Here is a 25,191-nt window from a genome sequence, read left to right as displayed (position 1 = left end):
TATGAATGCAGAAAGTTTTATTCATCATCTTGATTGCATTGTTGCTTTTCTGAAGGGCTGCATGAACCTCATCTGACATCTTATTCAAATGAATAAGTCTCAACAATAGCAGAGAATCAACACAGGCTACACTTTAGTACAGTTTAGTTTCAGTATGGCTCACAATACTGAATGACCTGTGACTGCATGTTTCCTCCCAGCATCCATCAGAATGAGCTCTGTGGGCTGTGACAACATAGCATTACATAGTTGAATGGTAGTTTCAATATTTTCAATATTTCCATTCACAGTCGACTGGATACAATAGATTTACTTCTTCACATTGCCTCAATTTCACTGGCTGCACCTGGTGCTTCAAAACTACGCAACATTTTCAATATCATTTCCATCTCCATCACATCTGCAGACACAAATCAAATATGAAAGGTAGAACATCAATCTTTGCCTCAGGAGGGTTATTTTGGTACACTTGAATCTGTCATCTTCCTGCAGCAGTGAAATTATTCATATTGGTGTTAGAGGTCGGAACAAATTGGAGTCCATTTTTAGGGATTAAACGGCAAAGACTCACACAGCGTCCGAAAGCCTCTCTGTCCTTAATCGCCTCTTATTGGGGAGCCTAAATATTTTTGCATCTTCGTGCATGATTCTTGATATTAAATCAGCAGTTCCGTACCCGTGGCAACATCAGCATTTAAATAAAAATGATGCATATTCATGTGCGTCACAAAAACATCCCGATTCTACCTGCCAAAAGCATAGTTCAACACAAAGACATGGAATATTCTTTCCCCCCTATCCAACGGATGATGAATATGTATGAGCCGATTAGTTTCTTGGAACCGCAATCACGGTCCAAGAATTGAAAATGAAGTCTATGGAAATATTCATGTAAATGACCACAACAGGAGTTTGTTGTGAGCCAGTGTTCTGCCGTTCTCTCTCATGAAAACTCAAGGACAGAAGAGACCAGGACAATTTACCAGCGGTTTAAATGAAGGCAGGAAAAACACACGCACTGTATCACCATAATGTGAATGTTCAGTTGGGAGGCGTAACGAAGGACAGGTCATATACATCATTCAGCAGAGAAAGTAATTCATTCTCTGTGCGAGACATTATACATATTGCTGTCCCTCTCTGTCCTCTCTGTAAATCAAGAGCACATTCCAATCTTTGAGCGCCAAAATGACCCCAACTTTATCATTTCGTCTTTCGATATTCACAGCTCCCTTTTTGTTTATGTATTCCAAGGACAGACCAGTTGTCTTTAGGTCGCAGCGTCGCTGCAGTTCAGCTTGAGAAGGATGGCTTGCGGGCTATTCTGACCACATTGTAAGTGTTCAGTCCCGGTGCATCAAAACCAGGGGACAAACCGCGCTTGTCAAACGTGTAGAAGTTAAATAATTGGCCATCTTGGGCCTCCAGGGACACTGAAGCCGTGCCGACTCGTAAAACACAAGGGTACTCTTTTTCAAAAACCACTCTGAACACCCGGTCAACCAGGTAGTTGAGCTTTATTGTCCTGTACTTTTCCGGGATCAGCTCTTCGATCTGAGGCCCAAACTGTTGCATTATCAGAACTCCGTCCGGCCCGACTTTTATCTCGTAGAAGGTGATGTTGCCGTAGGTGAAGAAGCCGACGTAAGGTTCTGGGTTTGGTGGAGGATAGAGAATCTTCTTGGCCTCCCTGAAGGCTTTTTCTATGGCTGGTATGACGTGTTTGTAAGCCTTGGAGACCAAGTCCTGGTTCTGGGACCGGCTGCCAGCCATTAGCACCACCAGGCCGAGCTTCAGCCTGGGCACCAGGGAGAAGGTGGCAGAGTAGCCGTCCAGATCGCCGTCTTTACGCACCATCTCGTAGCCCATGAGCTCATTCACCTCCCACGGCGTCCCAGTGCGGTTGGCAAAGTAGTCGTTATCGCACCTGAAGAGCGGGGTCAGCATGATCTTCAACGAGTCCGGCTCCAGCATCTTGCGGTGATAAGCGCCCAGCAGCATCATGGCGAGCTTGGCCAAATCCGCGGCCGTGGAGTACATCTGACCCGAAGGTCGGTACCAGCCCAGGTCATAGAGTGGAGCTGGCTTTCCGTTGGAGTACACACCCACAGCCATCTGGCTCTGAAGCCCCGGGGTGATGTCAAAGCCAGTGTCCTCCATCCCCAGCCGGTCCAGGATGTTGTCTGCAATCCACCGCTGGTAGTCGACAGCGGCCACACGCTCGGCCATCACATGAGCCAGCAACGAGAAGGCGAGGTTGCTGTAGTGACATCTGGAAGGAAGCAAGTGAAAGAGATGGAGAGTGTCTCAAAAATCTGGTTGTTGGTGAAGAAAATAAGACGAAGAAACTATTTTACATGTTTAAAACTCTACACCTATCTTGAAGAAATAGTTAAATATTTTGGGAATTATGCTCAATAGCTTTCTTGTCGAGATTTAAATGAGAAGGTAGATACTGCTCTAGGAGGATAAATATGAAGCTACAGGCAGCCATTTAGCTTAATGTGTTATATGTTGTTTGTTTAATCTGTACAAAAACTGAAATGTAAAGATGACAAGTTGTGGTTTTACGAGGAGTTAAGTGGCCGTTAGCACTAACTTCCTGATGTCTTGTCATCAGGAAGTTGTCAGGTCGGGAATGCAGATGGAAATTAAATTCAAACTAATTCTGGTACAAAACATCAAATTATAACATTCATGTCTAATATTGTATATGGTCCTTTGAAAATAGAATAAATGAAAGAAAATAAATAACCAGTGAGATTTCAGGACATCACTGCTTCAGACTAAGAAATGGTCCGGCACATACCCCCCCTCCCGACCCCACTGTAAAACCAAGACATTTTTACGTTTCTTTGTATGGATTAAATGGACAAAGATGTAATAATTAGTAGGACTGTGTATTGGCAAGAATCTGGCAATACGACACGTATCATGATACAGGGGTTACGATTCAATATATTGTGATATATTGTGATGCTCTAAGCAATGCGATATATTGTGATTTTTAAATCTAATTTTAGGAAAACTGTATAAAGAACACACCAACATATGCATCAAATCTAAGTTAAAAAAACTATAACTGCTGGCTGTAGGTTTATGTTTATTGAGTGGACACTGAGAGTGGTACCAATATTCCCATCTAACTCTTGACAAGAAAGCGGTTAAGCAGATTTCTCATGTCCCATGCCCAATGTCAAACTATTGCTTTAACCAGACCGAGATTCCACAAAATATGTTGTTGTCAGCAAATGAATAAGGGCCTCCCAGGTCAAATTCATCCATTTTCATACAATGAACTGCCCCAGCATGCACAATAAAAATGTAAATGTAAATGAAATCTACACAGCATAACAAATCTTACTTGGTGCCCGGGTCTGCGACGAGGACATCATCTTGCAGCAGATTGATTGCAGATTGTGTTTTTCCTTTCCAAAGCAGACTTGTGGCCCGGAGTCTCCTGGGTAGTCCTGTATCAACCCACAGTACAACAGTGTTAAAGTAGTAGTAAACAAAAACAGCTAATATAACAAAGGAATTGTATTTGTATGCACAAGACATTTCTTCTTCTTCTCTATCCTGCTCAAAGAAATCTCTCTCCGTGTTTAAATTCAGTCTGGTGGTTATTTCTAGAGTACTTTACTGGTGCAAGACAAATTCAGTTCAGTTCTCATGAAAGTGATCATTGTTCAGGCTTGAGACGTCGATGATAGACAGAGACAGGGTAGGATATTAAAAGATTCATGAGTTCTCTTCTCTCCGGTGTTTTTTCTCATCTTTTATTTCAATTCATTACACGGAGTGAAGTATTACAAATTGAAAAGCTTCTCCAGATAAACAAGTGCCTATTTATGCACGACAGTAGCAACTTGTTTGCTGTGTCATTATATGGATGTAGGTGTTGACTCCAGCATGTTAAGTATCTGAAATGCTCAGACTGCAATGTTTAATTTCACTGTTGTAGGTAGCCATTGCAATATCTAAAGACAAACTAGAAGATCATCTTTTTCTTAATTGACAGTACCATAGTGGCTGTTCATATCAGTTATATGTAGGGCTGTCAATCGATTAAAATAGTTAAATCGCGATTTATCACAAATTAATCGCATATTTTTTCTGCTCAAAATGTAGTTATGCTAGTATGACATGGTTGGTACAATGGATTCCTTAGGTTTTTTCTAGTTTCATATGATGAAAATCTGAAAATTTTTAAATTGTGCAAATTGTGTTAATGCTTTAAAGAAATTAGTGACATTAAACAGTTAAAACGAATTTGCGTTAACACGTTATCACCTTAACTTTGAGAGCCCTAATACAAATATTATAAAAATATATTTTTATATATATAAAAATGATAAAATAAATGCAGATCACAAGTTCTTGAAGCCAAATATATTCAATTACTGTTTTTTGACTAACCGATAGTCTAAAACCTGGAGATTTTTTAATCAGACATCAGATACAGTATGAAACGTTTGGCATTTGTCAAGAGACGCCGTCATCAAAAGAGTTGCATAATGACATAATACACAATAAAACTGATTATTTGTCTGATTGTTTCACCTCTAAAATGGATAAATAAAAAGAAAGAACGTTGATCTTTAATGGACAGAAATAAGAGTAAACTGCAACCTGGATGTTTACATTTAACAAGCATATTGATCACAGAAAACTTGAATATACCAGAAACCTCTTCTTCTTCTCCTTCTTATATTTAAATGTTTGTTTATATTCCACCCTTACTTTTCAATAGGTCAGCTCCTGTGGGTTTAGACGTGTCCATATCCAGCACCAGAATAAGAAAAAATCATATCTAAGATGTATTTTTCACACAAAATGATTGCCTAAGATTATACTGTAGATTTAAGACCTGAAGGACATGCTGGATCTGATTAGCTTGTATTATATCACAGCAGTTTGCTCTCTTGAATTTAAAGTTGCTCTCTGCGTATAACCCTCTATATTTACCTGAGAGCTGGCTGGCCATCCTGCGCAGGGTGACTGAGGAGGAACGGATCTGAACCTCCCCGCTGTCCAGAAATATCAGGCCATCCGTCACATACTTGAGCTCAGAGTCTCGCGTCTTCCCCAGAGGGTTTTTGATGGTGAAGTTCTCCACATATTTCTCCAGAGGGTCATCCAGAGAGCCGATCTTCCCGTCCTCCCACAGTTTGTACAGCATCAAGGTCGGGAAGATTTTGGACAGGCTTGCAATTCTGACAGACAGAGAACAGAGCGGTGGGATTGTTTTTCAATCTGACAGAAAATACTTCATGAGTGACTTTATGTTGGCACAGTGTTTTTTTGTTCACTGCAAGCTCTCTTTTATTCATTTCACCTCCCTGCTTTTTTTTTTTTTTTTGCTTTCCATAAATACCCCCTTCACATGTTTTTGTTGCGTTATGCCTGCGTCCGTGACTTGTAATGGACTTGTCTGGTTGAGTGGAAATAAAGGACAACTTTGAGCCAGATTTAAATAAATATATTGTTAATATGGTCATTATAAATTGTATCCAGTAGAAACCAGGGGGCAACCTGCGGGTGTGAAAAGTGAAGCCAATGCTGAAGTGCCTTAAACTTGCATTCTTTCTAACAGACAGCAGGGGGCGACTCCTCTGATTGCAAAAAGAAGTCTGATTGTATTGAAGTCTATGAGAAAATGACCCTACTACTCACTTGATTTATTACCTCAGTAAACATTGTAAACATGAGTTTATGGACTCAATCGCTAGTTTCAAGTCTTCTTCAATACAGCATGATGTTCATTTAGTAAATTATGGTCCCATTTAGAGTCAAATAGACCATAAAGCAGGGTATGCTTTAGGGCGTGGCTACCTTGTGATTGACAGGTCACTACCATGGCGTTGTCCGGTCTGGGAGTACAACTTTAATCCTTTCACAGTGTGTTTTCAGTTCATGAAAGTTAGTATTATCACTTTGGTCGCCTAAAAATGTCTTATTCAGCATTCAGTTGTACTTAGCTCCACCCTCTCGTGTCACTTCTGGTTGCAGAAAACCAAGATGGTGACGGCCAAAAACCAAGATGGCGACGGTTCGTACTCGAGGCTTCAAAACTGTAGTCCACAAACCAATCGGGTGACATCACGGTGATTATGTCCACTTCTTATTTACAGTCTATGGTAGCAACATGTAACTTATAACTTAAAGGAACAGTGTGTATCATTGAGGGGGATCTATTGGTAGAAATGGAATATAATATTAATAAGTATGTTTTCTTTAGTGTATAATCTCCTACAGTAGACCAGAACAGACAAACCAAACACTGGCTCTAAAGGGCCATTTGCGTTTTCACATTTTTGCGTCGACCACCATAGTTCTCCTACATGCTTGGCACAGAGGAGGAGTTTCAGTTTGTTTCAATCTGCAACCCCACCGCAACTTATTCCATTTTTTTTTTGTAATTTAAGCCTCACAGTGTGCAGGGCTTTTATTTCAAAGATGAGTGCTCATGTTGAAAGCACAACGGCGTAACATTGATTGCGTCCGCTTCCACTGAGCTCAATTGCCTGTGATGTGAAATGTTTAACTGTGGAAAAATGACTTAATTGGAGCATCAGGAGCAGCTGTGAATGAGTCAGAGCACTTGCAGTACATCTTAAGTGACTCGATAAATCTTTATATACGTACTTTGAGATGTCCCATCTATCTTCTAAGAATTAAAGGTGTGCTACGGTGCACAAAGTGCTGGAGACACTTGTTATGGGTAAAAGTTTTGTTTGGCTGCAGATTGATTGGGGCTTTAGGGTGCACATTGTGTACATATACAGTATGTTGTCTGGTCAAATATGTTTTATAACCATCTTTTAGAATTTTTGCAACATATACAGTAGATCAATTTAATGTGGACATTTAGATCATTTGTATTTTAAATGTATTTTTCAGTTACACCAATTATAATTTCACACACCATGGGGATTGGATAATTACACGCTTTCTTGTAAAGACTACTCAGTGTGTGAACATGGTTTTAAGTCTTCTGTGATTCAGAAGGAGCTTTCTAATATCTGAAAAAATAACGTCCTGATCATGTCATTTGGGTTTTCTTGCACTGGGCTTGAAGACTCCAAATATTTAACAGAAAGTCTGCAGAAGTGGAGTTTGAGTTGTGGCTTTTTATCAGGCAGGGAGTGTCGAATGAAAGATGCTATCATGTTGCATCACCGAAACTCTATCTCAGTTCAGGGACTAAAAGTCAGTACATCTCGGCCTCTGCTGCATCAATTAGGACCAATCCGTCTCTCACAATTCCCCAAAGTTTATGGAAGTGGAATACTAAATCGCTAAAGTAAATCCTTAAAGTCACTTGGGGAGAAAAACAATTATAAAAGATTTTTTCTTAGTTTATCTCTTGCACAGTGTTACAGCCTTGGCTGGTGTGTTTGTTAGTCTGTGGATTACCATGAGTTGGTACACACTTTGATTTAATGTGGGCAGCTCATCTTCTTTTATGATTATTGACTCCCCAAGGAACTGTGATTCTGAGGCACTGTTTTATTTTTTATTTTGGAGAGGTAATTTTATCAAAACAATCTGTTCCTACAATAAATAACTTTAACTGCCAATTCCAACTGGTTTTATGTAGACCAGTTCTTGAGACTGAGCAGAAACTGCAGTTCTGTTACCGTCTAAAGCTGTTGAAATGAAAAAGCATTTCTAGCATAGGGATTACCCCACACAGCATATATCTCTTCACCCCATCAAAGGGCCTTATATACATTAAGAATCGCTGTTAGTTAAAGCTAGGGTTGGTAATCTTAAATAAATCAATCAAATTGTTTAGATGGAGGGAGCAGAACAAAACTACAAAACAAAACAAAGGAAATGAGGTGTTATAGATAGTGACTGACTAACTGGGGAAGTGAGAACTGTGCAGGAGTAATGAGTGACAGGTGAAACTGATCAGGGCGGGGCAGATGTGAGATACATGAGAAGTGATCTTTCAAAATAAAACAGGAAACAGATTAAACAAAAACCAAAGACCGTGACACAAATGCTCTGACGAAAAAGAGAAACAAATCCAATATCCGTGGCTGTCGAAGGACTTTAATAATAATAATAATGATAATTTTGGGGGAGTGGCTTTGGAGGGAGGCCTGGATGGACAGACTGTCAGTTTTGCTAACTTGGCGACTTTTTCACTAGATTTATTGACTTTTGGAGATAGTGCTGATAGCCACTTGTTGGCAACACCGGGCTGGTATCTCAACATTACCAAAACTAGCTTTAAGAAAACAAGCGCTACTATTGTCCTTCCTCACGGATCACGTTCTCCACTAAATAGTCTCAAGATCAAAAACATTATCCTTAAACACTGGAATGTCCTCAAAAGTGATCCATCTCTAAATACTATCAGATCAGCGCCTCCCTTGATCACATTTAAATGATCTCAGAAACAGACTGTTCATTGTGACATTAGAAACAATGTCCCTGTTAAAGGTCGCAATTCAGTCAGGAAGAGAGAGGGTCCAGGGGTAACATGATCACCATCATGCTGCAACATCAATTACACATCAGTCAGGAGCTACCGTGCAGATGTGTACTGGCTGTAGAATATTTATATCCAGAGCTTATGTGCCCATTACAATGAATAATAAATAATGTGATGTAATAATGCTCATCCTATAATGAAAACACATTGCCTGGTCTGCAGTACAGGACGCAATGTGTTTAATGTCTCAGACTGCAGCAACAAGATCAATGAAAGGTTAGTACGGATGAGCAGGGAAGATAAAAGAAAGAGACTTTACTGACAGAAAATCCAATCCAAGACGAGACTCATCAAAGAGTGTTTGATGAGTGATAATCAGGACCGTGGCTAGTGTTGAGGACATGGAGGTCAGGTGGAAAATTGGGGTTTTAGTGGGCTTGAGGAGTTAACATTCAACATGTAAAAAAAGAAAATCTGTATTTCCACACCAGAATTGTATTTCTGGCAGTGTGGGGAAGGATTTTAAACCTTCATGCTGGGAAATAAGCATCACTTTACTGAACTAATGTGGTACTATACAGGGGCATTTGAGTTAGTTGTAGGTGCTCCATTTATATATATTTAAAAAAAGCAAAAAATATAATTGACTGATAATCTTTTTTTTATAGCCTTTTATTGATGTCTCCCATTTGTTGAACTTTTTTAGTTCTAATTCATTTTAAATATTATTTTATGTTTGGGTATTTTATTCTATTTCATTCTCTTTATTATTTTATTATATTATCATGTTTTTATAGTGCTGAATTAATTCATCTTGATTTTTAAAATAAAGTTTTTATATTATTATTGCTGTCAATCGATTAAAATATTTAATCGCGATAAATCGCATGATTGTCCATAGTTAATCGCAATTAATCACAAATTAATCACACATTTTTTTCTGATCAAATGTACCTTAAAGGGAGATTTGTCAAGTATTTAATGCTCTTATCAACATGGTAGTGGACAAATATGCTGCTTTATGCAAATGTATGTATATAATTATTATTAGAAATCAATTAACAACACAAAATAATGACAGATATTGTCCAGAAACCCCCACAGGTACTGCATTTAGCATAGAAAATATGCTGAAATCATAACATGGCAAACTGCAGCCCAACAGGCAACAACAGCTGTCAGTGTGTCAGTGTGCTCACTTGACTATGACTTGCCCCAAACTGCATGAGATTATCATAAAGTGGGCATGTATGTAAAGGGGAGACTCGTGGGTACCCATAGAACCCATTTTCATTCACATATCTTGAGATCAGAGGTCAAGGGACCCCTTTGAAAATGGCCATGCCAGTTTTTCCTCCCCAAAATTTAGCGTATGTTTTGAGTGTTATTTAGCCTGCTTTGCGACAAGCTAGTATGACATGGTTGGTATTATTATTATTATTTCTGGTGGTGGGGACTTCTACTCATGACCTTGGTATTTGTAACATCTTGGCTGCTGCCCTGGTGTTGTAGGTTCCATCGAGTACTCACCTGTAAATTGTGTACTCATTGGGGGGTCCTGAGAGAGGGTCGCTGCCATTCTTTTTTCCAAAGTTGCCGGTCCACAAAACTGTGTCATTTAAGATCACGATGGCCGACAGAGAGGGAAGGCTGATGGGGTTGATGCTCTGCCGAAGCAAAATGTCCACCTGGAAGAGACAAGGCAGGAAGTGAGTTTATTCTGAAAATATAACCAGTTTAGATGGATGTATGTGTAGACCACTTTTTAAAAATAACTTCAAGGAAGACAGACTAGCTGTTTCCCCTTTATGCTAAGCTAAGTTAACCAGCTGCTGGCTGGGGCTTCGTATTCAACGTACAGACATGAGAGAAGTATTGATCTTCTCACGTAACTCTTAACAGGAAAATTAATAAACACATTTGTAAAAAAATTATATAAACTATTCCTTTAACATGGCTTAAAATCATTATATAGTAAAAAGGGTGTAATAAATAAGTTCAGTCCTGTAGATTCATATTTTAGACACAAGAGTGGTATTGATATCCTCACACCCATAACCAAAGTGTGGGCCCTGGAGGAGGTTACAAAAATATTCAGGAGGAGGTTTTTCCTTTTTAAATAAAAACAAAAAAATCATGAACTCTCACTGGGTGTCAAACCAAGTCAAGTGTATTTGCAGTCATTGATTGCTGCTACAAGGAAGAAAGATCATCTTGTCATAGGCACGAGCAAGACACACGGCACAAATGTGCATTTTGAACTTTAGTGTGGCAAAGACATGTTTTTCTCCTCTAGACATAACACTAACATAAGTTGAATATGCCACCTGCCCCATCAACAGCTCTATCGTTACGTTCAATCCGATCACTTCCCAACCTTTTTTGCTTGTGGCTTCTTACAATAAATCAGTGTTTAGTTTTGGGCCCCTTGTCACGTTTCAGATGAGCTAGCAGTTCCATCAGACAGCGAGTCCCGTCAAACTTCTCAGATGATTTCCTTTTAAATTAGTTTTCCAATATTTCACAAAAAGCTTGGAGATTAGAGAATAGATGAATACAAATGTGTGTAGCAGAACATTGTCTTTTCTTTCTTTCTTCTACATTAATCATCTCACGATCCCCCAGATTTATCTTGTATCCCTTTGTGGGGACACGAGCCCGGGTTGGAAACCACTGGACTACCAAACTGTATATACACAAAAGTTAAAACTATTTAGCTCCACCTCGACAACAGTGAAATGCTCCTTACACACTGATTGAGTAGTATTAATGGAGACATATCATGAAAAACTACCTTTGCAAAGGTGCACTATATTTGGGAGGGGATCTTAAAGAGACAGGTGCTGAGTGTTTCAGACAAACAGAATGTAAACATGTTCTAGTATAAAGCCAAAATACAAGTATGAACCTGAAAATGAGCATGATACGTCTCCTTTAACAATCTAACATCATCAGTAACAGGGGCATCTTTCTTCTTTTCTGCTGAACGAGTACTTTTACTTTTGATACTTTAGGTGCATTTTGCTGATAATACTTCTGTAGTTTTACTTAAAGGACCAGTGTGTAACAATTAGGGGGATCTATTGGCAGGAATGCAGTATGATATTAATAAGTATGTTTTCGTTAGTGTAAAATCACCTGTCAATAAGAATCGTTGTGGTTTCATTAGCTTAGAATGAGCCTGTACAAGCTGTTGCTTATCGAATAAATGCCGACGACTGACTGTGACTTGAGAGGCTTTATTTGTCATCGATAATGAACAAGTGTCCATCAAGGCAGCTCTGAACTTATTCCGACTGCGCATGTGTAACCCAACCAATGACCCTCTGTCATGACCTAATTACTGCCCATGTAACCTTACACATTAGTTAGTCCCCGCACATTACATTCACATGACAGAGCCGTTTATATTCACATAGGGAGTGGGTCCTCTTCACGAGGTCCACCATGTTGCGCTGCCATGTTTCTACGGCAGCTCAGAACGGACAAACCAAACTCTGTGAACTTTTCCTGCTTAGGCTGGAATTCGATGACGTTACTCGCTTGCATCTGCTCCACATGGCTCTAGAGAGGGCTATTCGCGTTTTCGCGTCGGCCACCGCAGCTCTCCAACACGTTTTGAACATGGGAGAGGCTTCAGTTGGTTGCAATCTCCTCACCTCACCGCTAGATACTGTCAGATCCTACACACTGGACCTTTAAGCAGGATTTTAAATACAGCACTTCACTTCACTGCAATGAAGTATATTTACATTCTGGTATTGGTACTTTTACTTAAGTTGAGGATCTGAGTACTTCTTCCACCACTGCAGGACAGACACTTCTTTAGGTATGACAGACATCGATCCATGTGGTACTGGATAGGTGCCTTAACGCGCTGATAACAACCGTATACATGTACAAAGTGGTACAGATAATACTGACAGTCATGCTGTTTGTATTCAACCTGCATGTACTGATTTATGATTTGAGCATCACAGCTCAAATGTACTTCAAATTATTTTTAAATGTTTTATTTGTGTGCTTTTACTTTGACATATAATGCCTTATTAACTACAATGTGAAACCCCAGAGCAGTTACTTTGATGTCTCACTTTGCAAAAAAATATTTATATAGTATAATGAGCACAGGATTTTAATTATATTGCTATCTTTACGAGGAGAAATGTATGCTTTTTGCTTGGGAAGTTAAATATGCAGGTAACAGAATTATTCTTCAAAACTAATAGAAAAAAAGATTACATTTTTCTTCAAGTGGCTCACAAGGCTGAAATGAGAAAAATACACCCTTTCACAGTTATGAATATCAAATAGTTTATATGCTTGATTTTCATTTTTCAGTTTGGCTGTAAGTGTTTGGTTTCAGAAATGAAAGAAGTAGAAACTGAAATTCAACTGGCAAACTTCTGCTCAACTTTAAATGAATGAGTCAGATGTTAATGCTGATGTTCACAGTTATATCCTCATTACTAATGTGCACCCACGGCCTGTTACCTTGCACGGCAGGTGGATTCTCGCAATCACTCAAGATTTGTTGGATCACATATCACACGAAAATCCATCTCGTCAGTCTTCAAGTAATAAGTTTGTGTCCGGCTCGCCAGACCACGGACCAATCAGTGTCCTGTGAGGAGCTACTGGCAGCTACGAGGGTGGCTTAGGTGTGTGAGAAGACACAAAGCGACTGTTCGTGCTAAACAACAATGGTGGCTCCTGAAGAGTTTAGCGTAGATGCTGCAATAGCATCAGAACTTGAGAGTATTTCTTCATTGAAAGAAGAGCAAAGAACAGCACTGAAGGCTTTTCTTGATGGAAAACATGTTTTCGCTCTTCTCACGACTGGCTACGGCAAGAGTTTGATTGACAGATAGTTCATCCAATCACCTGTTAAGTATTTTTTTAAAGTACCTGCCCTTTTCCAAACAGTTTCTAACGACAAGGTCAGGTTAGTAGTGACGTAGCATAAAGACTGAAAAAACCCATACAGAGTGGGTGGTAGGATAAGTCCAACAAACACATGACCATGACCTCAGGAGAGCGCTGTTTGTGTCCTGTGTCCTTTTTCTAATCTTTAACGTGTTTTTATAACTGTTTTAATTATGTCTTAATGTCCTTTTGCACTTTGTCGCAATATTCTTGAATGTTTATGTAAAGCACTTTGAATTGAAAGCCTGTTGCTGAAATGTGCTATACAAATAAAGCTGCCTTGCCTTGCCTGTGTGAAACTAACAATGTGTTGTCTTTGTGTACACAACGTTAGGTTTCACTTCCCTTACCAAAAAGAAGTTTATTCAAGTGTGCTATTAGTATACTTCTTTTAAACTTAAAATAGGAGAGTACACTTGGAGTTTACTTTTTATGGACTTATCAGAGATATACTTAACAAAAGTATACATAAGTATACTTGTCTCATACTGATGAATATCCAGAAAAGTCCAAGTATACTTAGCTTACACTGACAAGTATACAGAAAAGTCTAAGTATACTTGGCTTATAGGCTTACTTGTAATTAATGTTTTGATCGAGATATACTTAAGAAAAGTATAACTAAATATTCTTGCCTCATAGACCTACATGGCTTGAACTTGTGCTTACTTTTTGATAGAGTAGCCTATTAAAGTGTGTGAATTTACAGTTATTTTAACCCAAACCACAATCTTTTTTTCCTAAACCTACCTAAGTGGTTTTGTTGCCTAAACCTGTTTTTGTTTGAATTCTCAATGTCAACCAGGGAGTTTACTGCGACTGTAGTGGAGCTTGACATTCTGGACTACCCAGTGCCTTAAATGACGCCAAGGGGTCCTGACAAAGCGTCAGTATGTGATGAGTCGGCATGAGAACTGGTTGGCACCCACACCTCTTCATTCTCAGATTCTCTTGTGGGTGCTAAGGTGTCAATGTAAATCATTGCATGCGGTTGATGAACTGAGACCTCTGCTGCTCAGACAGACCCTCAGCTTTTCATCAACTATATATTTAATCTCCTTCTGTCAACCGACTGCAACGGCATTTGGTGTGAAGGATTACCACCACCAGGTCAGCCTGTAAAATGAGTGATAGAAATATACGACCTCGGTTTCAAATCTGTGCATGATGGACGACTCCTCTCACCTTCTCCAGGGCCTCTTTCAGACCGGGGATGGGATGCTCCAGCTGGAGAGGCTCGGGGAAGCGAGGACACATCATCTCTAATTTGGCATTACGACCCGTCTCTTCATCTGAACGGTGGGTGGGAAATGAGAAAAGAGGAAAGGAAGCACAGGGGGACGGGCTGTTGTTATTCCTACTTGATATTTGGTAGAATAATGTATCGGCGACACAAAGGCCGGCATAATGCGGTGTAATTGGCTGGCTTGGGGATTCATTAATTCTCTGCGCTTCCTGATGAACCCTGTTGATCTTGCGGGATACAATTTCGCAGGGTATATGATATACAAGACGCTGATCTAAAGAGATGCTGTCTGTTCCCGCTGGGAACTCTGGATGAACAATATGATATTTCAATATGTTTCACTGTGGCTTAAGGCCACCATTTGCCTTTTCATTGTAAAGGATGGAATAATGTAAAGACGCATCAGTGCACATCGGAAAATATGAATCAGAGCCTGCGGTGCCGTGCTTTTTCCATTAATAACATCACCTGATGTTACTTTACTCATATGTATTAATGTGGATATTATAAACCTGGACTGTATTTTGGATAATAAAGCATTTTGACTCTTAATAAATGACACCGAAGAGACTGGTGAGGTGCTATAATTAAGTGTCAACATATTCAAACCAAATTTATGATCCAAAGCAGCACTGGTACATGACACATTCTGGTGCTATGTTTGACGTTTACACTGATTTTCCTGGATTAAAGGGACCACAATTAAACATATTTCACATGTCAATCTTCATTTTTAAATAATAATATATGTACTGTACTGATCAACTTAATGTCTGTTTAAATTGAGAGTGCCATACTGAGATCCTGAACTTGTTATGATGCTGGCAATTATACACACTCCCAGCAAGCACAACTGTGGGCTAATTCTAGCACTTTATCTCATAATTACAAGATAAAGATTGCTTGATATAGAGATTGTTTGATCTCTTAATTACAAGATCTATATCTCCTTAATTATGAGAGAATAATCTATCGATTATCAAGGTTGCAGTTGGAGTTGAGGTTGTGGGCTGTTGCTGTGGAAGTCAGATCAGATAAGAAGGAGCGTTTGGAGTTTTAGCTGAAAGCTAACGGCTACGATCCAGTGTTGAATGTAATAGATAAGGTTCAAGGTTTCGCAGACAGTGTGATTTTTTTTCTTTTACCAAAATAAGAAATGATTAATCGTGTCCTGATGATGAAATGGAAATTAATTTTAAATATTTTGTTTTTGCTTTCATGTCTCAAGAAAGGTCAAGTCTTCACAGCTCACTATTATTTGCAGTTTTTACATTTTAGTAAACCTGAATAAATAAGTGGTCAGTGTCTAAAAAAGTAAAAAAAAAAGTAAAAAAGTCCATCGATGTATAAAGATTAGTTAAAATAAAGGTTGCTTAGCTTCAATATTACTGGTTACCAACAGTGTTCGATCTTCTTACCTGGCAAAAGTTTAGGCAGCTGATATTGCCAGAAGAAGCATCCTGTCATCACAAGTGACAAAACGAGGAAGAACACCAAACCCAGCTGGGTCCATTTCACCTTCATCTTGTTGGTTTTAGTGAGTCCTTCGAATTTAACGGAAGCAGGAGCAGCAACAGGAGCAGCAACAGGATCAGGAGGAGCAGCAGGAGTTGGCTTGATAAACACACAACATACCACACAAGTTTAGCACTAAATCTGTACAATTATTAGGTTTTACACTTCCAAAAGCTCCCCATATTTCTGGATTCTCTAACCATATATTCTCCTCCATTTAATCTGTTGGTTTCGGTTCTAAGTCAGAAATCCCTGTCATCGTGTTACAAGTGATCCCTGTTGCACTTAACGGTACTCACCACCTGATGCTTTACAGGCCAGAGCAGGAAGGACTGGATTACCACTGACACAGAAATCTTCTTACCACACAATCAAACATCCTGAACATTTACTCAGAGTTAGTTCTACTATGTAAGCGATTCCTGCGCCCCAAAAACCAGTAAACGGTGTCCTGTGGAGGTTTTCCTGAGCAGGAGAAAGGCAAAGACATGGACTCCCATCTCTGATTTCTCACTGACTGTGCTGTAATCCCGGGCCATCGGCGCTCCCGTCTCTCACAATTCAATTTCCTCTGCTGCAGCCACAGGCTGTTGACATCATAATCCCCAGATTTACTCCACCAAAGCGGCCGGGCGAAGTCTTAATCCCTAATCCCTGTGAATCAATTCACTTCAGTCCAGCCTTCGCCTTGTGGAGCCCGCCAACCGAGCTGACAAAGATGGCACCCGCTCAGCCGACACGAGTCGAGATGGGGTGATACGTTGCTCCTTTTAGCCAGAGCATGAGCTGAAAAGTACAATCACTTGGGTGCAGCAAATTTGGGTCAACTGGGTGAGGGGATGACAGACAGTTTGGGAGGTTGAGGGGAATTTGGATAATGACCGAGGATAAGATGCACTGCCTCAACAACTTCTTCACTCAAACTACTGCCAGCTAACAGACACACTGCACAAAGATACAAGTGTCCAAGAATATGTGTTTGCATGTATTTTTTGTTAGTTTAGAAACACAATCAGTAATTTGGCTCACTGGCAAACAATATACACACATGACTTGCTTGTTCGCTTATAACAGAATAGACAAATCCGATCTTATAGCATTCACTGCAAAAAAAGGAAAGAGTTGATGGAAACTGGGAAATACGTTTGTTGTCTTTGGAGCTGAACATATTGGTTGCTTACCATTAAATCTATGAACCAATGCAATACATACAATGTTGATATGTACCAGGATCAGAAGTACTTTACTGGGACGTTACAGTTGCTTTAATATATAAGCATAAAGAAATAAAGGAGTATGTAAAATGTAATATTATGTACATTTACATAATGCTACAATATATAACTAGGGCTGTCAATCGGTTAAAATATTTAATCGCGATTAATTATCCATGATTAATTGTGAATATTCACAAATTAATCGCACATTTTTTAAATTTGGCGTGAAACGAATTTGCCTTAATGCGTTCACTTTGACAGCCCTATATATGTAACACAATATATGTAGAGTAATATAAATAAATAAGAAATGAGAAATATAAGAAATATGTAAAAATATGTGTATCAAACACATAATAAACTGTATAACCACTGCGTAAATGAGTAAATACAAATAATAAAAAAAGCTTAGAATTGGGATCTATTAAGTGTGTTGAATATAACTTCAAGAATAGAATAAATAAGAATTAAATCAGAATATTTCAATGGTTAAAAAACGTCAGTAATGCTGTCAACGTGTAAGAACTGTGCCAGAATTCACATCAATGCATATGGTTGCTAAGCCTGCTCATATCTTATCTCCTCAATAGTGGATGGTAGAGTGGAGTGATATAATGAGATATACCATGAGATGATAGAGATATGATATGTGTTTATACAAATGTATTCATCCTCCTAATATCTCGTGTGAGTCTTTGCAGGCAATTCTTTAATAAAACTTAAAGAATATTCTGCTTAGAATAATCATTTGCGTCTGATATGGTGATACAGTCACCAAAGAATTAGATTATCTAGTTAAAGTTGTTAAATTACATTTTCCATCTAATCCAGAATCTATAGATATGCAAATCTTGTTCATTACAAAAGTTTAACAGCTGGCTGCAAGACGTCTCTTAATTCATTGAGAAGTCGATTCTCAGTGGAAGATTACTGGACGCTCCATGTTTCCACATCAGAGCGTGGTGTTAAATAGGATATTGGACCACGACTGGCTTCCAAACTAATGGTGCGATTACAAAATCCCAGTTGTATATGTACGTGTTTGCAAACTCAGATTTAAAGGGGACTTATCATGCTCATTTTCAGGTTCATACTGGTATTTTGGGTTTCTACTAGAACATGTTTACATGCTTTAATGTTCAAAAAACACATTATTTTTCTCATACTGTCTTTCTGAATATACCTGTATTCACCCTCTGTCTGAAACGCTCCGTTTTAGCGCCTGTCTCTTTAAGACCTCCTCCTGAAAAAGCCCAATCTGCTCTGATTGGCTTGTGAGAAAAATATGGTGCACCTTTAAAAAGGTAGTTCTCAAGCTGTGTTCACATGTTTTCTGATCCAGGCAGCCCACAAAAAAACTGACTGGGGTGTCTTACTTCACAGTTTGTGGGTTTGTAGACACTCCAGATACCCAAATGTATGAGCACAAGCACTGAAAAATGGGCAAACATAGTTTCAGTGTAGTGGGGGATTTAAAAAAAATCCATGAAAGTTTTATGTGAAAATGGAATTTACAAGATTTTTTGCATCAAATAGCCTTAAAGTGTAATGTATTTAATTTAGATCACTAAATTAGCCAAAAACCTAAGAGCCCCCAAAATATGGAAGACTTAAAATTAAAATTAATAAATAAATAAAATAAAATAATAAAGAAAGAAATGTAGAAATAAATCATTAATTTCATTTATCAAATAAATGTGGAGGATAATTTGAAAACAAATAAATATGCACATAAATAATTTATTTAATATTATAATGGCAGCTTTAGTCCTCCATACAGAAGTCCTGAAAGAACAGGTAGGAATCTGGTTATTTTATCTATAAATGTTTTTTCAATTAAATTTCCGGAAATTATCACAACTATCACGATTTGATGTCATATTTAACCCGTTAGAAGTTTTGATGTATCTACTTCTAGTGGGTAGCTTATATAAATAAAACACTCTCTGGATATCTTGGCAATAAATAGAATTTCTATCCATCATCGGGTACATCCAGTGACTGTCACTCCTTGGCCCGGCTTATTCACGATCAAGATATTAATAGTCTGTCCAAAGCTCCGTAATGTATTTTTGATGATTATAGGTATCATGATGCGATGTGGGAAAATGAAGTGTGAAAGAAAGCCGCGGCTGATCCTGGTTGCATAACCAGGAGCTGGAGGGCTGGAGAGCACAGCAGCTGGCCCATTTCACCAGAGTAAGGACCCGCCCGCACGCACACGCACAGCAGTTTAATGTGTTTTTAGTTGAATACACATTTTTTGCGTACAGTATTTGCCAAGTGAGAATGTGTTGATTTGCAAGTTAATTTCCTGCATGTGTTCTAAGTGTGCAGCTTGTATGTGTATGAAGTGGTTGTTTTGTTACCTGGGCTTGAACCCCGTCCACCGAGGCCTCTCTCAGGACTTTACTCCCCGCCTTGCCCATGGTTCCGCTGCACCAGCTGTTACAATCAAATAAAAGCAGTTAGAGCTTCTGCACAGCATCTTAAAGTCTTCACTTTACTCACTTCATTACTGTGAAACAGCAGGTTAAGAGTCATAAAAAGATGTTCACCATGCATCCTGTGATGCTGCTCTCTGTACAGAAGGTCCACGGATATGGAAGGAGGAGGCGAGAGCAACAAGAAACCAAGATCATTTTTGTTGCACATTGTCTTATAGCTGGAGCAGTTTGGACTGATCTGATATATACCAAGATGGCATTGTAGACTGAGAAACATTGCATGACTCATTGTGAACTCAACCAAAAACTGTAATGGAGTGCCAGCCTTTGGAAGGATTATTCCTACAGTGAATACTATTTAATGCTACCAAAGACGGTAAGAATGGGCTCAGTTGCCCTCCCAAAAATACCACTGTGCCTTTGATTAATGACTGTGTCTGCATTCTGTTGTCTGAGATGGACTGCTCTGATGGACACAGATAATCCCACAAATTTAGTGCCGCCTTGGGTAAATTTGCTATGCTGCACCTTTCAAAACATCTGAGGGACTTAGTGGTGGGCTTGATGGTTGCTGGGAATGGCTAACCGCCCAGAGCACGGTGTTATTCTCCACACGTTGCCCTGAGGGCAGTGTAAGCTCTTTGTGCAAAGTGTCTGACCACTTTTAAAGGCAAAAGAGAAGGGGGATGAATTGTACGAATGAGGAAAACAACGCACACTTTCAGACTGTGTGGGCTGTAATATAATGTGTAGCTGACCTCTTCTTTTTACTCTTTAATTAAGTTTTTTTTCCACCTAAACTTCAGTTTTATACTGGTATAATTTATTTCTTCTTTCCTCCAAAATGTCAAATTGTCACTCCCTTGTTCCCCACAGTCTTTTTGTTTACAACATCTAGAAGTACCAGTGGGAACTTGTTGATATAAAAATTACAGACTTCCACGATGGCCTCTGAGGACATAATTGATTTGTTGGGCTCCACTGAAATCCTCCTTATTAAAAAACTCTCTATCATTTCTTATGTCTAGCTTAATATTAAGGGTGTAAGAAATGTTTTTGTGATACTGTATCAATTCTCAAAAACACTATTGATTTTTAATTAATAGTTTACATGCAAAGATTAAGTCAGTCAATACTTTATTTCATTTGTAAAGAGATGCGTCCTCTCAGTGTATGGGCCCTCTCAAAGTATTGCTGTGATGTTGGATGTTACAGGGACTGTGAGAGATGCAAACGCAGACTCCACTGTTCTGATTGGATGATATAATCAAAAAAATTTAACTCAGATTTTATGCATATGGTGGTGTATTCTTTATACTATGAAAGTTTTCCTAAAATTAGATTAAAAAAAATAAATAATTGCAATATATCGCCTTGATTACAGTATCGCAATATATTGTGATATATTGAATCTTAACCCCTGTATCACGATATGAATCATATCGCCAGATTCCTACCAAAACACAGCCCTACTTAATATTGTGAAAGCTGGTTTAACTCTTGGTATTGCAAGATTTGCTGTTATTTCTTTACAGGGACAGAATGAATGAAGTCTTCAGCTTATTTATCACAGGATGTTTTCCTTAAGCCTCTCTCTTTGTCTGTCTACCTGCCAGCCTCAAGGATTCAGTCCACAACTCACACAAAGTTTCCTCGTTGCATCAAAAAGGTCAGCCAACAGAACTAGTACTGAACAGTTTGTTCATAGTGTATACAGCCGTTGCAATAGTAAACTTGCTGGGTTAAGGTTTCTGTACTTGAGAACTACGTAACAACATCTATGTAGAGTAAAGTTACAGTCATACTGTGTTTACAGGCTACTTTGCAGTTATATTGCAGATATATTATTTTATAAGTGAGAAGGAGTCTCAGGGCCGAACAGTCTTTACTGCTTTTTATTTAAAGTTAGGGCCGTTTTATTTATTTATTTACCAAAGCTGCACAGGGCGTCCACAGTGACAGTGCTCCTGCTGCCTTTCATAAAGTCAAAGTGTATGTGAAGTGGATTTCAACCTTCAACATTATTACCATTGTGTTCATTAATATCCCTCCCTGACAGTCAACGATATTCTGCCTTTGTTCAAGAAACAGAATAACAGCAAGTCATAAAGGCCTGTTGATAAAAAGACTACTAATGAAACAACATGGTTATTTCTTGGATTCAGAGGCGACATTATTTATGAGATGAAATTCAGGCATTTATGAAATGAACCGTTGTGAAAGGCGGCCCCGCCCGCTGCATCACAATCCTTTGCATAATGTGAACTGAATGTTGTTTTCTTGCTGAAATGATTTCTGATGTTAAAAGAAAAAAACAAAAGAAATGAATGTGACGGTAATGTCAGCTAGTCAAACTACCAGCAGCACAGTGGAGTAGCCAATGCGTGTTTACCTTTAGGCCACCAAAGATGCAAAAAGAAGAAAAAAAATAAGTTGTGCTCTACATTTCAAGGTCTCCAAACCAATTAAAATTCCATCAAATATTCAGCACCGAGCTAAAACCTGACCTGGCATTTCGGTACTTATTCAGCGTGCCAGGGCTAATGAGCCAGAATGAGCCGCTGCTTACTGAGCAGCTTCTGAAGTGCTGACCAGGCTGCATCTCTCCAGCAGTGTCATTAGCTTGTTGTTGGAAGTGATGGTCCTGTATCTGAAAATAGCATTTTTATGTCATATCGAAGTCTGTCATACACCAAGTTCACCGTAGGGAGCGTGGTTCTGGGACAGTAATCAATTTAATGCTAAGTCCCCAGAATAAGGCAGGTTATGGGTTACACAGACGGCTTGATTTCACCTCCTGTATGGAGGCCAGAGCTGTTTAGAGTTGGCTAAATTTTGGTTGGAAAAGAATGAACGCTGTTTGAAAGAGTCTACACAGCCACTTAGGCACAGCAGTGCTGTGAGCTACATGCTAATATCTACATAATACTGTAAGAGGCTGACAGTGACAATGATGATGACGTTTAGCATGTGGCTAAAAAAGTGAATTTCATGCTAACAACTCCAATTTAATCTACTTTTTGCAATATTTTAAAGTGCTTCTACACATTTGGTTGAATAAGATAATGCCCAAAGATACAGAGTTCAAGTTAATCACACCACTATTGAGTCATGTGTTAAATAAAATAAATATAAATAAATTAAATATGCCGAGGTATTTACTAAAACCCTTGTGTATTCTTAACATTGTGTATTTTCCCCTTGTCCTAAGGGTAAAAAATTACCCATTTCGTAAAACCCCTAAAATAAAGCAGCTCAATAATTTTAGCCCCAAAATATATTTTGCATGAAGAAACAAACTGTCATTCATCACAAACTTTGTGAATATCTGGGTTTTCCCTTTTCACAGTTTAGAAAAACTGTAGGGAAACAATAACAATATTGAAAGATTTTGGCAACAGTTATATGTACTTTAGAGCTGTCAGTGGCTTAAAATATCAAATTACGATTAATTGAAAAATGAATCACACATTTTTATCTGTTCATGTAATGTAAAGGGAGATTTATCAAGTATTTAATACTGTTATCAGCATGGGAGTGGGCAAATATGCTGCTTTATGCAAATGTATGTATATGTATTATTGGAAATCAATTAACAACACAAAACAATGACAAATATTGTCCAGAAACCCTCACAGGTACTGCATTTAAGCATACAAAATATGCCCAAATTATAACATGGCAAACTGCAGCCCAACAGGCAGCAACAGCTGTCAGTGTGTCAGTGTTCTGACTTGACTATGACTTGTCCCCAAACTGCATGTGATTATCATAAAGTGGTCAGAGGTCAAGGGTCCCCTTTGAAAATGGCCAAGCTAGTTTTTTCTTGCCAAAATTTAGCGCAAGTTTGGAGCGTTATTTAGCCTCCTTTGTGACAAGTTAGTATAATTGGAGAAACTGGGGTATTGTCATCTGCAACACCTTTAAAGCAAAGATGACCCCACTTCTGACTGCATTCCCCATTAGTAAACAATGCTTTGAAGATTTGTTTTTGCTGTCTGAATTGTTTTTATATTTTTGTCTATGAAGACAGTTTTTGTACCCTGGTGCTGTACAGCTTTCATGGAAATATAAACAAAGGTAATGTTTCACTTTTTAAAATGTAAGGATCACTTTAGGAAAAGTCATCAACTTTCAAGTTGAAAAAAGATCATTTGAGTTTGTTCTCTCTAATACATTATGCATCTTGAGCAGCAATTGTAATTATAAAAGCTGTTAATTGCCTCACACTTTTTTCATTTGCTTTGCTGGGTTCGTAATCGTCTTTCTGAGCTGTCGGCTGCAGTGACCCAAATTCCGTCAGAGGTCATTACAATTTCATTTCATCCATCAGTCTGAAATCATAATGCACTCTTGTTCTGCTATTTTCAAGGCAGCTTGTTATATTGAGTCAATTCATGTTCATCATTTATAAAGGCTTCTGCATGCTGCAGGCAGTAAGGGCACAATTCTGTAACAAATACCTGTGACTGTAGAAGTTTCTATCTAAATGTTTATAGGGTTTAAAGAGTGCACGGTGCATTACAGCACAACATTCACAGTTAAAACCCTCCACCGATTTATGTAATCATCATCCTCAGTGTTGCTAATCACAACAGCAGATACTCAGTAAAGAGTGTTAATCAGATGTAGACATGATGAGACTACAATAAAGCCATGTCAACTGATAAGAAATAATCTTTAAAACAAACGATCTAATTAGCCCGTCACCCCAAAAGACCTCCAGTCAGTCAAAGAAATCTGAATACAAAGTTAATTTATCACTGAAATATGCCAAAAATGTGATTCTTGCATGACCATGAGCAATGTAGTGATATAACATTTCTTTTTTATTTCAGTAGTCTTCTGTTTTCAGATTAATTTCTAAATGTAAACACTTTATTTGTATTCAGTTAGTTGCATTCATGACAATAAGCAACACTAATCTGCAGTAATAAATACAATGAAGATGCAAACAACTCTCCTATGACGTATTCAGAATACAAATGATCATGTTTCTAAGTTAATAAGAAAAGCAGAGCATTTGTGAATGAAGTGATGCACCACAAGCACAAAGCGCCTAGAATCAAGGCTGTGGAAAAAAAACATGTTACATAAGCAGTAATGAATCAAGCGCCTCTTTTCTAGGCCACGAAGCATACAGTACATTGATTAATTCCTTGAACACTCACCTCAGGTTTCTCAATCTATCGACTGCTTCTCCCTCCTCTTTTTAGCAAAACAGTGAGACAACAATATTCCTGCTTTTGTCCCGTCCTGGTTTGGGAGCTCAGAGCGGGACTCTGACAGATGTTAGTATCATGGTTATGGCTAAATCCTGCCTGTATCAAATCCAGCATTCTGGATTAACCGTCACAGCCAATGGCCACATCTGCCATGGCACAAAAATGG

General features: G+C 38.7%; 1 protein-coding gene across 1 annotated transcript; it reads right to left on the bottom strand.

Annotated features, from left to right (window-relative positions):
- lactbl1b (lactamase, beta-like 1b) lies at window positions 1–25,113 on the bottom strand. The gene is made up of 8 exons (XM_074639396.1): window positions 24,972–25,113; window positions 19,723–19,798; window positions 16,040–16,235; window positions 14,561–14,667; window positions 9,980–10,137; window positions 4,969–5,216; window positions 3,365–3,470; window positions 1–2,272 (listed from the first exon to the last, which is right to left on the bottom strand). Exons 2-8 carry the CDS (start codon window positions 19,780–19,782, stop codon window positions 1,294–1,296), a joined length of 1,854 nt encoding a protein of 617 aa, XP_074495497.1. The 5' UTR covers window positions 19,783–19,798; window positions 24,972–25,113; the 3' UTR covers window positions 1–1,293.
- Between the last annotated feature and the right edge of the window lie 78 nt (window positions 25,114–25,191).

Source organism: Sebastes fasciatus, chromosome 1 (assembly GCF_043250625.1).
Source record: "Sebastes fasciatus isolate fSebFas1 chromosome 1, fSebFas1.pri, whole genome shotgun sequence".
In the NCBI taxonomy this organism is placed as follows: Eukaryota; Metazoa; Chordata; class Actinopteri; order Perciformes; family Sebastidae; genus Sebastes; species Sebastes fasciatus.
This window is presented reverse-complemented; position numbering and strand designations above follow the sequence as displayed.

Excerpts from the sequence above, each read along its gene's own strand:
- lactbl1b (XM_074639396.1), bottom strand. The coding sequence starts at position 19,782 with ATGGGCAAGGCGGGGAGTAAAGTCCTGAGAGAGGCCTCGGTGGACGGG. Across the intron at positions 10,138-14,560 it reads TGAAAGAGGCCCTGGAGAAG|GTGGACATTTTGCTTCGGCA; the intron begins GTGAGAGGAGTC and ends TGTCTCTTCCAG. Across the intron at positions 5,217-9,979 it reads AATGAGTACACAATTTACAG|AATTGCAAGCCTGTCCAAAA; the intron begins GTGAGTACTCGA and ends TCTGTCTGTCAG.